This window comes from Equus caballus, chromosome 27 (genome assembly GCF_041296265.1).
Source record: "Equus caballus isolate H_3958 breed thoroughbred chromosome 27, TB-T2T, whole genome shotgun sequence".
Classification (NCBI taxonomy): Eukaryota; Metazoa; Chordata; class Mammalia; order Perissodactyla; family Equidae; genus Equus; species Equus caballus.
The window spans coordinates 20,755,371-20,768,738 of record NC_091710.1 but is presented as its reverse complement, the minus strand read 5'-3'; the positions used below and the strand labels follow the sequence as shown (position 1 = coordinate 20,768,738).

Sequence of the window (13,368 nt, the reverse complement as noted above, 5' to 3'; positions counted from 1 at the left end):
GGGGTAAATTTAACTAAGGAAGTGAAGGACTTATATAATGAAAATTACAAGGCCTTTCTGAGAGAATTGGATGACGACATAAGGAGATGGAAAGACATTCCATGTACATGGATTGAAAGAATAAACATAGTTAAAATGTCTATTCTACCTAAAGCAATCTACAGATTCAACGCCATCCCAATCAGAATCCCAATGACATTCTTTACAGAATTAGAACAAAGAACCCTAAAATTCATATGGGGCAACAAAAGACCCCGAATTGCTAAAGCAATTCTGAGAAAAAATAACAAAACGGGAGGCATCACAATCCCTGACTTCAAAACATACTACAAAGCTACAGTAATCAAAACAGCATGGTACTGGTACAAAAACAGGTGCACAGATCAATGGAACAAAATTGAAAGCCCAGAAATAAAACCACACATCTATGGACAGCTTATCTTTGACAAAGGAGCTGAGGGCATACAATGGAGAAAAGAAAGTCTTTTCAACAAATGGTGCTGGGAAAACTGGAAAGCCACATGGAAAAGAATGAAAATTGACCATTCTTTTTCACCATTCACCAAAATAAACTGAAAATGGATTAAAGACCTAAAGGTGAGACCTGAAACCATAAGGCTTCTGGAAGAAAACGTAGGCAGTACACTCTTTGACATCAGTATTAAAAGGATCTTTTCAGACACCATGCCTTCTCAGAGAAGGGAAACAATAGAAAGAATAAACAAATGGGACTTCATCAGATTAAAGAGCTTCTTCAAGGCAAATGAAAACAGGATTGAAACAAAAAAACAACCCACTAACTGGGAAAAAATATTTGCAAGTCATATATCTGACAAAGGCTTAATATCCTTAATATATAAAGAACTCTCACAACTCAATCACAAAACATCAAACAACCCAATCAAAAAATGGGCTGGAGACATGAACAGACATTTCTCCAAAGAAGATATACTGATGGCCAATAGGCACATGAAAAGATGCTCATCATCGCTGATCATCAGGGAAATGCAAATCAAAACTACACTAAGATATCACCTTACACCCGTTAGAATGACAAAAATATCTAAAACCAATAGCAACAAATGTTGGAGAGGTTGCGGAGAAAAAGGAACCCTCATACACTGCTGGTGGGAATGCAAACTGGTGCAGCCACTATGGAAAACAGTATGGAGATTCCTCAAAAAACTAAAAATAGAACTACCATACGATCCAGCCATCCCACTACTGGGTATTTATCCAAAGAGCCTGAAGTCAGCAATCCCAAAAGTCCTGTGCACCCCAATGTTTATTGCAGCACTCTTTACAATAGCCAAGACATGGAAGCAACCTAAGTGTCCATCAACAGACGAATGGATAAAGAAGATGTGGTACATATATACAATGGAATACTACTCAGCTGCAAAACAGAACAAAATCATTCCATTTGCAATAACATGGATGGACCTTGAGAGAATTATGTTAAGTGAAATAAGCCAGCAAGAGAAAGATAATCTGTGTATGACTCCACTCATATGAGGAATTTAAAACTATGGACCAAGAACAGTTTAGTGGATACCAGGGGAAAGGTGGGGTGGGGGGTGGGCACAAAGGGTGAAGTGGTGCACCTACAACATGACTGACAAACATTAATGTACAATTGAAATTTCACAAGATTGTAACCTATCAATAACTCAATAAAAAAAAAAAAAACAAACAACAACAACAAAAAAAGAATGACTCCTGGGGGCAGCCCCAAGGCTGAGTGGTTAAAGTTCCATGCACTCTGCTTCCACGGCAGGTTTGGATCCCAGGCGCTGACAAACTCCTCTCATCAGACATGCTGCTGCAGAGGCATCCCACATACAAAATATAGGAAGACTAGAATGGATGTTAGCTCAGGGCTAATCTTCCTCAAGGACAAAAAGAGGAGGACTGGCAATGAATGTTAGCTCAAGGCCAATCTTTCTCACCAAATAAAAGAAGGAAAGAAAGAAAAATAGTGGAAACTTTAAAAGGACAGGATTAGAAGGCTGGAAGTATATGTCCCCTCAAATTAACAGTCGTTAAGCTGGATGGTGAGATGATCATTGATTTTCATTTTCTTTTCTCCTTTAATACATTTTTCAACAGCAACTATGTATCATTTTATAATAAGCTTTGAATTTTATTTACACACAAAGCAATTGCCTGGAATTAGCGGTTCAGTACGAACCCTAGGAGTTACATTTGTAAAATAAAATATTGCTGATGTCACATTTCCATTTCTCAAGCAGAACTGTAAATTCCTCAGCTAAAGGTCATCATATTATAATGATAATTTCATTGCTCAGAATCTAGGTTGAGCCCTTCTCCCTTCCTAGTGGTTTTTTCACTTTGGCTCCTACCGCAAAAGGCAGGGGAATAAAAAATAAAGTATCTTTCGACATTGGTTGCCATATCTGCTAAAAAGTTTTATATGGGGGGCTCTGCTGTTGTCAGCTTGTTTCATCCCAGGCTCCTGCGCACCCTAGTGCAGACGTCCGCCGCAGTGTGGACCGCACCACACTCTTACTGAAAGTTTTGACAGTAACTATGACGCCGGGGTTGCCTCGTATCACGTATAAAATACGTCATGTACTCAGTAACTATTATTGTGCAGATACGATACGTGCATGAGAGCAGTCTTCAGTATCCTGTCCCCAGCCTCACCATCTTATATACTCCACCATCTGAAGTTCTGACGTCAGAGTCAAAATCGGACTCCTCTTTTCCCCCTTCTAGGGAGAGGAGTGCCGAGAAAAGTACCGGGTGGGAAAACAGACATAATGTCTTAGGCTAAGAATCTCGGTCTTCCCAGAGGAACCCCACGGGGTGTGGTCCTGAGGCATCCCTCTGCCCCCTGCCAAGTCCGAGTTCCGGCCGGGTTCCTTCCTCACTCTGCCCCACCCTCCAGGTTTGCTTTTCTTGTTCGCTAGGGCAGCGCCGCCCCGGCCCCGCCCAGCCCCGCCCGGCCCCGCCCCGCGTGACGTCACCAGCGCGCCGCGCGCCGCGCCTCCTGTCAGAGGCAGCCATTGTTCCGCGCGTCGCGCCGGCTTTGCCGGGTGGGTGGGTGCTACGCCCTCTTCTGGTCCCGGCCCCACCTTTAGAGCTGGGAGAGGGGGCCAGTCCCTGGCCCTGAGCCCTCTGCGGCCCTCAGGCGCAGGCCACCATGAGCAAACGGAAGGCGCCACAGGAGACTCTCAACGAGGGAATCACCGACATGCTCACAGGTCAGCCCCGGGCCGGGCGCCGCCGGCTTCCTTCTCCTTTCCTCCCACCCCATCGCCTTCCCTTCCTTCTCGCGGCCCGACCGCCCAGGGGATGGGCTCGGCCCCTCGCAGCGGGGAGTCTTCCGTGCGGATCTTCCTTCGGCGCCAGTGGCTGATTGTCAGTCCTGCTGGTCACTCGGGTCACCGCCTGGCCTGGCCCGTGTAGAAGCCGGGGGTCACTGTCCGCTGAGAGGCTGTTTCGTCCGCTTTCCGGGAAACTCAGTTCTCATTTGTTTGCTCGTGGTTCTTGTTCACCTGAGCCTCTTGTTACCTTTTCAGAACTCGCAAACTTTGAGAAGAACGTGAACCAGGCAATCCACAAGTACAATGCTTACAGGTGGGACGGTGCAGCATGCTCTGGTAGCATGCGTTCTGGGACGTGTGGCAGTTAACAGGGCTGAGGGTCCAGTGGATATTTGGACCATCTGCAAGAGGAGGAAAAACCAGGAACTGAGGGTATTGACTCTAGTGGTACCTTTCTGCGGCATTTCTGGGAGAATTTGGGCAGAGCTGTGTAGGATCAATCCTGAGCAGTTCCCAATTCTGATTGAAAATAGGCTGATATGTATTTTCCTCTCATCAGACGTGAATTACTGAAAATGCAGTACGATTTTAAGCCATAATGAAAGACAGTGGATGAAGTCCGTGCTGTCAAATAGATGTGATTCAAGAAATGAGGGCTTTGCAGCTGGTTGGTCTGTGGCTGATCCTGTCACGTTTTTGGATCGGGTTCTTGTTCATCTCACCAGGAGCCTTATCCTAGCCATTGTTGCCATATTCCCCTGCTTCTGCTCCTTAGCCTATAAACACACCCAAGTCCTGCAGTTCTTAAAAGCAAAGTAAAGCAATCTTCTTGACTTTCCTCCACCCTCCAGCTAGCACCTTATGTCTTTCCTCCACTTTACAGTTATCCTTCTTGAATAATCTGTGTTTCTTGCCTGGATTTCTTCATCCCAAGTCATTCCTCGTCTCATTGCAGTATAGTTGCCAACCTGCCATTCTTCTGAAAATGCTCTCACCTGCATCCCATCTTACTGGACTCTCAGTGGCATTCATCACCACCTCATTCCATTTGGGTCTTACTGTTGACTTCCGGGATGCACAACCTCCAATTCTTTCACCTCTTCTAAATTATCTTTTTGTGTTGGTGGTTCCCAGAGGTTTGCCCATAGCCCTCTTTTCTCACTTTCGTGCTTTCCCTGGCAATCTTACCATTCTTGGCTTTGGATACCAGTTATGTCAGTCACTCCAAATCTCTATCTCATTGGACTTTTCTCTAGATTTCTTCACATTTAGGCCTGTATTACCTTTATCTCTACTCTTTCAAAACTCCCTCCTTCCCTTCCCACTCAACATAATTCAAAACTGATTACACTCTCTCCTTTCCTTACCTCCTTTGACTTCCTGTGTAAAATAATTGTACTATCATCCACACATTTGAGGGTCTAGAAATCAGAGAGTGATTCAACCTTATATTGTATTTGAGTCACAGCAGGCTTCAGAGAGGAGATGTTTAGTTTTGAAGGAGCCCACCAGGCAGTTAGTGAGAAGAAGAATAATCTAGAGAAAGGAAGCAAAATGTGCCAAGGCACTGATACATGAAGGGACATAACATTTTCTAGGAAGTCAGTAATTCAGTTTGGTTATGGGATAGGGTCTAGAAAAGCAGGTGTTGCCCTGCCGCCCCTGAATGCTCCTCCCACCCCAGTATACATCTCTCTTGATTGTGGCCAAAGGATTCTTTTGAAAATAGTTACCTGATATTGTCATTCTTCAATATCAGCTAATTAAATATTTCCTCTTTATCTTGATAAAGCCCAGCTTCATTGTGGCATACAAAAGGGCTTTCATGGTCTAATTCTTCCCTTTCAGGCTTTGTCCCATAGTACCAATTATCTGGAACTACTTGCCTTTAATGAAACAATTCCCTCTACAAACTGCCCTCAACCTACCTTTCCAGACTCATCATCAGTAATATCCTAATAGAGAAGTTGAAATCCAAATCTAAAGGTTTATTTGTGCTAGAATAGAATGAAAAACCAAGGCTCCAAAGACTATCCAGTATTTATGCTTTAGACTTAGATGTACTGTTACTTTTTATCACCATCAATGCTAAACTACATTTAACATTGAAATTATAGACAGGATACCGTCAGTGAGCTCCTAAGGTGTACCCAATCTGCCACCAGATTACTGAGCTGGATGTGTGGAGATGGACGAGAATCACAGGTCACTGCTTTATGCGGAACTGAAATGAGAGCAATGGAAAGAAAGGAGAACTGAGAGAACCACTTCTAAAAAGAAGACCGCCCCTCAACCCCAGAACATAGGGGAATGCAGGGAAACCACGGATTTAAAAATAGCCATCCCTAAGCCAGTTTGGCATCTAGTAGTTCAAATGCTACTAGGTGACACATTTTTATGAAAGAGAATTATGAACAGCTTCTAAAAACTGTTAAAAAAAAAAAAAAGGCCCAATGATGTTTTCCACTTAATCCCAAAAAGGAAAGGCTACTAGTTTCCTGAATTTCCCTAGTTTTACGTATATAGTGAAAATCACATTATCTGCAAGTGTAAGGATTTCAAGGTACTTCTAAAAGTTAGAAATGAGGGTGGTCTGTCAGCTTATTTGAATTTTTAAGTTTTACATGGGTGTGGAAAATTAGTTGTCTTGGTGAAAGTTTAAGCTGCATATTTGCTTGTATGTGTATTCCAGTTTAAGAAAAATTAAGACCTCACTGGATTTCTCATTGATTTTCCCTTTTTTTGTTCCTTTAGAAAAGCAGCATCTGTGATAGCAAAATACCCACACAAAATAAAGAGTGGAGCGGAAGCTAAGAAATTGGTAAGTTTAGTGAGCAGGTTGATTGAAGAATCCACACATTTTTATTTATCTATTTATTAAGATTTTATTTTTCCTTTTTCTCCCAAAGCCCCCCGGTACATAGTTGTGTATTTTTAGTTGTGGGTCCTTCTAGTTGTGGCATGTGGGATGCCACCTCAGCATGGCTCGACGAGCGGTGCCATGTCTGTGCCCAGGATCCGAACCGGGGAAACGCTGGGCTACCAAAGCGGAGCATGCAAACTTAACCATTGGCCGTGGGCCGGCCCCAAGAATCCACACATTTGTTGGGTTCCCATGAAACTAAATTTGCTTCTCTGAAGCTGCCTTGACCCACACAGGATTTCCCTGCTCCTGATTTCTTGAAATAATATTAAGGCTGTTTCAAGCATACTTTTTCAAGCTCAAAATGTTTTTATTGGGGGAGGGGGTAGATTAAAATTTTTTTAAATATACGCAATTACAGTTTTCTTCCTCTACGTTGCTGTATATATATGTACTCACCCTCACAGTGAATTTCAGCTTGAGTGTTAGTCCTCAAGAAGGGTATGGTGACAGAGTGTACTAGCATGTCTGACCCCCAGCTGTTTTTTTCCTGATGGCCAGGTACAGAAACTTATGTGAGTTAGTAAGAGTTAGTATTCCCAAAGAGATATCTACTAATAAGCGCATGAGTAAGCTCCTTTGTATATTATGGCATTTAGCCCTGTTCTCTGTAATTTCTCTGAAGTCCTGTGTGCTAGTAGTGTCACAGTTTGTAGAGGGTCACATCTCTTGGTAATTTGTATTAACATTGCTAAGAATATCCTAGGAAAATCTACCTATTGATATTCAGATTGTTCTAAATCTCACTAACAGTTCTAAGTTCCTCAAAATTAAGGACCATGTCTTTTTCATCTTTTGTTAAAGATCTCAAACTAACGCGGATTTTGATTAGTCCAGGTCCTGATAGTTATCACCTTCTTCTGTTCTTTACCCATTTGTGCTTCATAAAAGCCCTCTAGAATTTAGGTATTAATATTTGATTGTGCTTAATTTTCTTGTGAGAACCTTCAGAGTATGAACCATAACTGTCCTTATATTTTCACTTTCCAGAGTCATAACATTACCATAAATCTTGTACATCTTATGACTGAGTGACAAATTATCCATATTAATCATGTGCCACATCTTCACTTGAATTTATTACTCACTACAAGTTATGCTCTGCTGTGTATATAGGTTTTAAATCCTTTGTGCAATAAACAGTTCTCAACATCAGTATATCCTCCCCCAATAGACTAGCCAAGCAAGTTATAAATACACTAGACTTCAATTCTGAGTTTCTATCTTGGTGAACTGACCCAGTGTTAACCTCTGGAGCCACTTCTGCATCCATTCTGTTCCCCTTTTATGCCCGTTGAATTTCCTTTTTTATGTTCATTGTAAATAACCTGCTCATTTATTAGAGGCAAACTTCTGACAAACTCTAATGCACTTCATCCTGAATCTGAGCTTATGGTATTTCCCTAGAAAGAACACAGATGTATCCAAAATTCCTTATAAGACAGGACTTAATATGAAAATATCTTATTATTCCTTTTCACTATTATTTTAAGAATTACAGACCTACTCTCTGGTGATGAGTGCTTCTCAATAATTCTAGAAATCTGAAATTTCCAGAATGTTTAGCCTTTTATTCCTTAATGTTAGGTGTAGAAAATAGCCTGGGCCTACACTGCTTTAGGTCAGTGTGTATCTTCTGACAGAGGAAATGAGAAACCTAAGCAGGTCCCCTTTTCTAATCTATTCTGCTTTCTAAATCTTTTGTTCATTTCTATCTGGTAATTGCTACTTTCAAAACTTGAATATGCATGCAGTAGTTTTGGGAACTTATTAAACATTAAATAAATCAAGAATATAGAAGGGTGAACTTGGGGCTAAGAGACAGTAGGAAATAACTGGCACACATGTTGTTATGCATGTTGAACATTTAACTAAAAAGGGCCAATAAACATTAAAAAAAAGTTCTACTTCACTAGTAATCAGAGTTGCAGATTAAAATAAGATGCTGTATAGTGCCTATTGAATTATGAAATATAATGTGCACTGTGGATAAAGATGTGGAAAAAGACACTTCTGTACTGCTGATCAAAGTGTTGGTTGTTTACAGCCTTTCTGAAGGATAGCGTGGCAGAATGTTGACAAGATGTATATATCCTTTGTTCCAGCAAATCCACGTTGAGGCGTTTATCCTAAGGAAACCAGTAGAGATATGTGTATACAAGGATACATTCTTTTTGAGCACCTCTATGCCAGGTATTCACCAGATGCTAGGGATAAAGTAGAGAAAAGACAGGATCTCTGCTCTCTTAGAGCTTGTATTCTAGAGCAGTGCCATCCAGTACGGTAAACGTGAGCCACATTTTGCTGTTGAGCTCTTGAAATGTGGCTAGTGTGACTGAGGGATTTTTAATTTTAACTAATGTAAACTTAAATGGTAACATGTGGCTGTTGGCTACCATATTAGACTGTGCAGTTTTAGAGCAGTGTTCTCAAAGTGTGCTACCTAGACCAGCAGCAGCAGCGTCACCTGGAAACTTGTTAGACGTGCAACCTATTGAATCAGAAACTCTGGGGTGGGACTTTAACACATCCCACAGGCAATGCTGATATCTGCAAAGCTTGAGAACATCTGTTCTAGAGAAAGTTCATCATAGCATTGTTATAATGTCAAAAATTGGCAGCCATCTAAATGTTCTCCTATAGGATATTTAAGTAAATTATGATACATTCATACAACGATATACTATGCAGCCATTAAAGATATTGTAGTTGTATTTACTGTTATGGAAATTTGTTTGAGACATATTTTTAAGTTAAAAAACACTTTGCAATGCAGTACAATTCTGGTTTTGTAAGAAAAAAGTGTGTGTGTGTGTATATATACATACATATATATGTGTATATATATGTATATATATATACACATATTGTTGACCTTAAGCAAACAGACAGCCAGTTATTTTTCCAGCACAAATGAGTTTATTCAGGATCAGCAGAGAATTGCAATTCAGGGTCTGCAACCATGGTGAGCCAGGGGCAAGTCCCTGAGCATCAAGGGAAGAGAAACTCTTTTATAGAGGGGAGGAGGAAGTTGGAAGGCTATTGTAAACAGTTTGAGTTGTAGTAGCTTTTCATTGGTTGAGTTGTGACAGTCTCTCATTGGCTGAGCTTGCTGGTTAGAAGAGGAAGTCTTTTTATTTTTCCTTTTGAGCTCTGCTATCAATGTAGGGCATGAGAGCTCCCCCTTTTGGCCTTTCAACTCCAGTTTAATGAGGTTTCTATTTATTAATTTCCATATTTCCCCTTTTCATAGAGATCTTTCTCTGAAATCATCACTCATCAAGCTAGGTTTTCCCTATTTCAGCAGCCTTTTGTCCCTTAATGCCAGGAAGGACCTTTCCTGAGTATGGTGGCCCATGTCAGAGGGAAACTGCACAGATTGGAAACCTATTGAGGTCACCTTCAGGTAACAAGGAGGGGTAGAAGGGGGAGCTCTCAGGCATTTCTCTTTTCTAAAGTCCATGTGTTACCGTCGTAGGCGTGGGAGATCATTTGAAGCCTTAAGTCATCGTCAAAGGTTTGGCAGACAAACTTCCAGCAGGCCTGGTCTGGACGTCTTGGGAAAGCTGTCTGACAGACGTCATCTGCTTCAATTCCAGGAAATCTTTGCTTTTAAGTCACCAGATGATGTGCAGGTCAAGTCAGGGCTTGGTGCCTTCTTTAGGTGTGTCACATGAATCCAAGAGTCTAGGCCCTGGAGTTTGGCAGCACAAGGGTTAGTAACAGCACCTGACAGGCGCCTTTCCAGCGAGGTTGAAGAGAGTCCTTCTGGAGGTGTCTTTTCCAATAGACAGAATCTCCAGTTTGCAAGGTGTGATGCTTAAGGTCTTCGTCTCGCTGGAGTGCGCTGTGAAAGACTGCTCCACCAGAGCACGGTTACTTTTAATAGAAGCCGTTAGGCCTTTGCCGTACTGGAGTGTAGCTCCTTCATCAGCCTGTGGGTCAAAAGAGGCAGGAGCCAAGCGCATTGGGCGTCCTGTGATTATCTCTAAGGGCGAGAGTTTGTGAGTTCCAGAGGGGGTGGATCTGAGATTTAGAAGGACCAACGGCAGTGCTTTTGGCCAAGGCATCTGGAGGGTCTCTACAAATTATGCCAGTTGAGTCTTAATGATGCCGTTGGTGCATTTAACTAAACCAGAGGATTGAAGGTGGTAAGTTCAGTGAAAGTGAAAGTGTTGTGAAACCGGCCAAACAGTGCAGACTTGTTGAAGTCCCTCACTGGTAAAATGGGTTCCACGATCACTGTGAAGCCTGAGAGGAGGTCCCCGGGTGGGATAATCCTTTCCAGAAAGACTTCAGCTGCCGAAGAGGCGGTGCCTGTCTGCAAGGGAAGCCTTCAGTCCAGCGAGAAAACATGCAGACCAGGACTAAAGCATATTTATCTCCATGAGAGGGGGGAAGCTGTATGAAATCCATTTGCCAAACCTTGAATGGTCCATTAGGCAGTTTAAAATATCTGGGAGCCGTTATGAACAGGCTTCTCTGGATTGTATTTTGGACAAGTCGGGTAGGCATTTTTTGCGGCCTTGTTCATATTTCCCCACCAATACTGATTCATGAGTGCTGTCATTTTTTCAGTAGACCAATGGTTTTGTCTGTACAGTGGTTAGGAGCGGGAATTGTAGAGTCTCTGCTAGGACTGGGTTGTTGGAGAGCTTTGTCTTTTAATCAAACCAATAACTTGAATTTCCAATCTTGTTTTCCCTTTCTGAACCCAATTGCTGGGCTTCTCTAGCCAGTTTTTCTAACTTATCATTTGGGGAAATATCCCTTTGGCTGCTGTTGGTTCCTTTACTGCGTTTCTTGTGGAAATGTCAGCAAGGTGATTTCCTTTAGCTTCCAGAGAGTCAAGTTTAGAATGCCCCCGAATCTTATTAATAGCTAAAGCGGGAGGTAAAAGTATAGCATCTAATAATTCCAGAACACAGGGGCCATTTTTTATTTTATTGCCGCTGGAAACAAGGAAGCCACGTTGCTTCCAGAACGTTCCAAAATCATGAGCTAATCTGAAGTCGTGTCTAATCTCAGTATAAATGTTGGCAGTGTTGCCTTTGGCTAAAGTACAAGCCTGTGTCAGAGCGCAGAATTCAGCCTGTTGGGCTGAACTAGCCATAGGTAAAGCTGCTGCCTCAGTGACATCAAAAGGAGTGGCCGTAGCATACCCAGCACAGTGTTTGCCATGGTCACCCTTTCAAGGAGAACCGTCAGTGAACCATGAGAAGTCGGCATTGCCCAGAGGGGTCTCCTGCAGATCGTCAGGAGGGGTCAGGAGGGGATCCGTCAGCGTTAAGCGGTAGCGAGGGACTTCATTGGCAACAAAGGGGAGAAGCGTAGCAGGATTAAGGTCATTACAGCTTGAAAGAGTTACGTGAGGAGCAGTTAACAAAAGGATATCGTAGGAGGTGAGGTGGCTGACAAGTATGTTGAGTGTGATGAGAGTTCAGTAGGGCTTCTACTGCATGAGAAGTACTACAATAATGGTTAAAGGGCATCCCACAACAATTTCTTGGCCTTAACCAAAAGGGCGGTGGCAGCAATGACTCTGAGGCAAAGTGGGTATCCCTGTGCCACAGGGGCCAGTTGCTGGCTAGAATGCCCTGTGAGTTAATGGTAGTCCCTGTGTTTTGGGTGCATACCCCAAAGGCATTCCCTTCCTGTTGATATACAAATAGGGAAAAGGGAATCTGATAATTGAATGTCCAAGGGCGGGTGGGTTCATCAAACTTGAAGGCCTTAAAGGCTGTGTTGTCCAGTTCCCATAAAATTGGATTGAGGTGGTGGTTCTTTGAATTGGCCATAAAAGAGAAAATTGGAATCCAAATAGCCCGAGAAAACCACGCAGCAGATGCTTAGTTTTGCGTTTTGGGAAACTCAGGGCACCGTGAAGCCTATCTGGATCTAGCTGTAGCCCTCGTTCTGATATCAGATGCCCTAAGTATTGAACTTGGATTTGGGCAAACCGCAGTTTCTCCTTGGTGACCTTATGTGCCTTTAAGGCTAAAAGCTTTAGCAAGTGGATGCTGTCTTCCTGTCAGGAGACTTGGGAGGGAGAGCAAAGAAGCAAATCATCCACATACTGCAACACAGTGGAGTCCTTAGGAAACTTTATATCATCCAGATCAGCCTTCAGGATTTTCTGAGAAACAAGGGCCCTCAGTAAAAATGTAAAGCATTACTGTCCAGATGAATTGTTTTCCTTCCAAAGTGAAGGCAAAAGGGTATTGGCTAGCTTCATCAACTGGAATACTAAAGGATGCACTGCATAAATCACTTACCGTAAAGAATTTGCTTCCAGTGGGAATAGATGTTAGTAGCATGTGAGGGTTGGGAACAATAGGGTGTCAAGGGATAACAGTGTTGTTTATTGCTTGGAGATCCTGGACACACCTTTACCTTTGGCCCTTGGTTTTTCCTCACAGATAAAATGGGAGTATTGTAGGAACTAGTACAAGGGATAGAGAGGCCTTGAGCCTTGTAATCCTCTATTATGGGCTTTATTCTTTGAAGGGCTTCTTTACTTATAGGGTATTGATTAATTCTGGGGAAAGGTTTTTGAGAAATCTGTTTGAATCTTGATGGCAGGTGCACTGTGAATTTTGTCAATATCACTTGGAGATTTGGCCCCTTAGGAGGATGGTAGCTGATACAATAGGGACAAGTGATCCATGTTTATAGAACTCTAGTACCATCAGAGACAGAGCAAATGAAAGATGTCAGTGTTGTTTAATTCACCTGATTGGCTGTTTTGATAATGACTATCAAATTCCAGAATTATTTTCTCCTTTCAGGAGAAATTCCAGCATGATATTTTTCCAAGAAGTCTTGGCCTAAAAGATGGATTGGGTGGAGGAACTAAGGAGAAAAGGGTGTGTTTCTCTCAAAGGGCCTAAACAAAAGGGAATAGGTTCAGAGAGGAACCGGTCTAGGTTTATTAGAAATCCCCACTTTTTGAACTGTTTTAGTCCTCCGAGGCGGGGCTGCTTTACAGTAGTGGAGTTGAGCGCCGAGAGTGTGGTTCTGTTGTCAGTTAACAGAGAGATTCATCTCCAGTCTGGAGAAACGTTTCTTCAAGCCACTTAAGAGGGAGGATTGGGAAGAGCCCCTGTAGTTCCTTGGAGCCCGTCATTGGGAATTTGGAGGACATTGGAAAGGCTG

General features: G+C 42.6%; 1 protein-coding gene across 1 annotated transcript in view; it reads left to right on the top strand.

Annotated features, from left to right (window-relative positions):
- Positions 1-2,933: 2,933 nt before the first annotated feature.
- POLB (DNA polymerase beta) overlaps positions 2,934-13,368 on the top strand; it is a 31,497-nt gene continuing 21,062 nt past the window's right edge. The window contains exons 1-3 of the mRNA XM_023630756.2: positions 2,934-3,227; positions 3,546-3,603; positions 6,045-6,111. Of these exons, the coding sequence (XP_023486524.1) occupies positions 3,167-3,227; positions 3,546-3,603; positions 6,045-6,111 (186 nt within the window). The 5' untranslated portion in view covers positions 2,934-3,166. The remainder of the gene's footprint in view (positions 3,228-3,545; positions 3,604-6,044; positions 6,112-13,368) is intronic.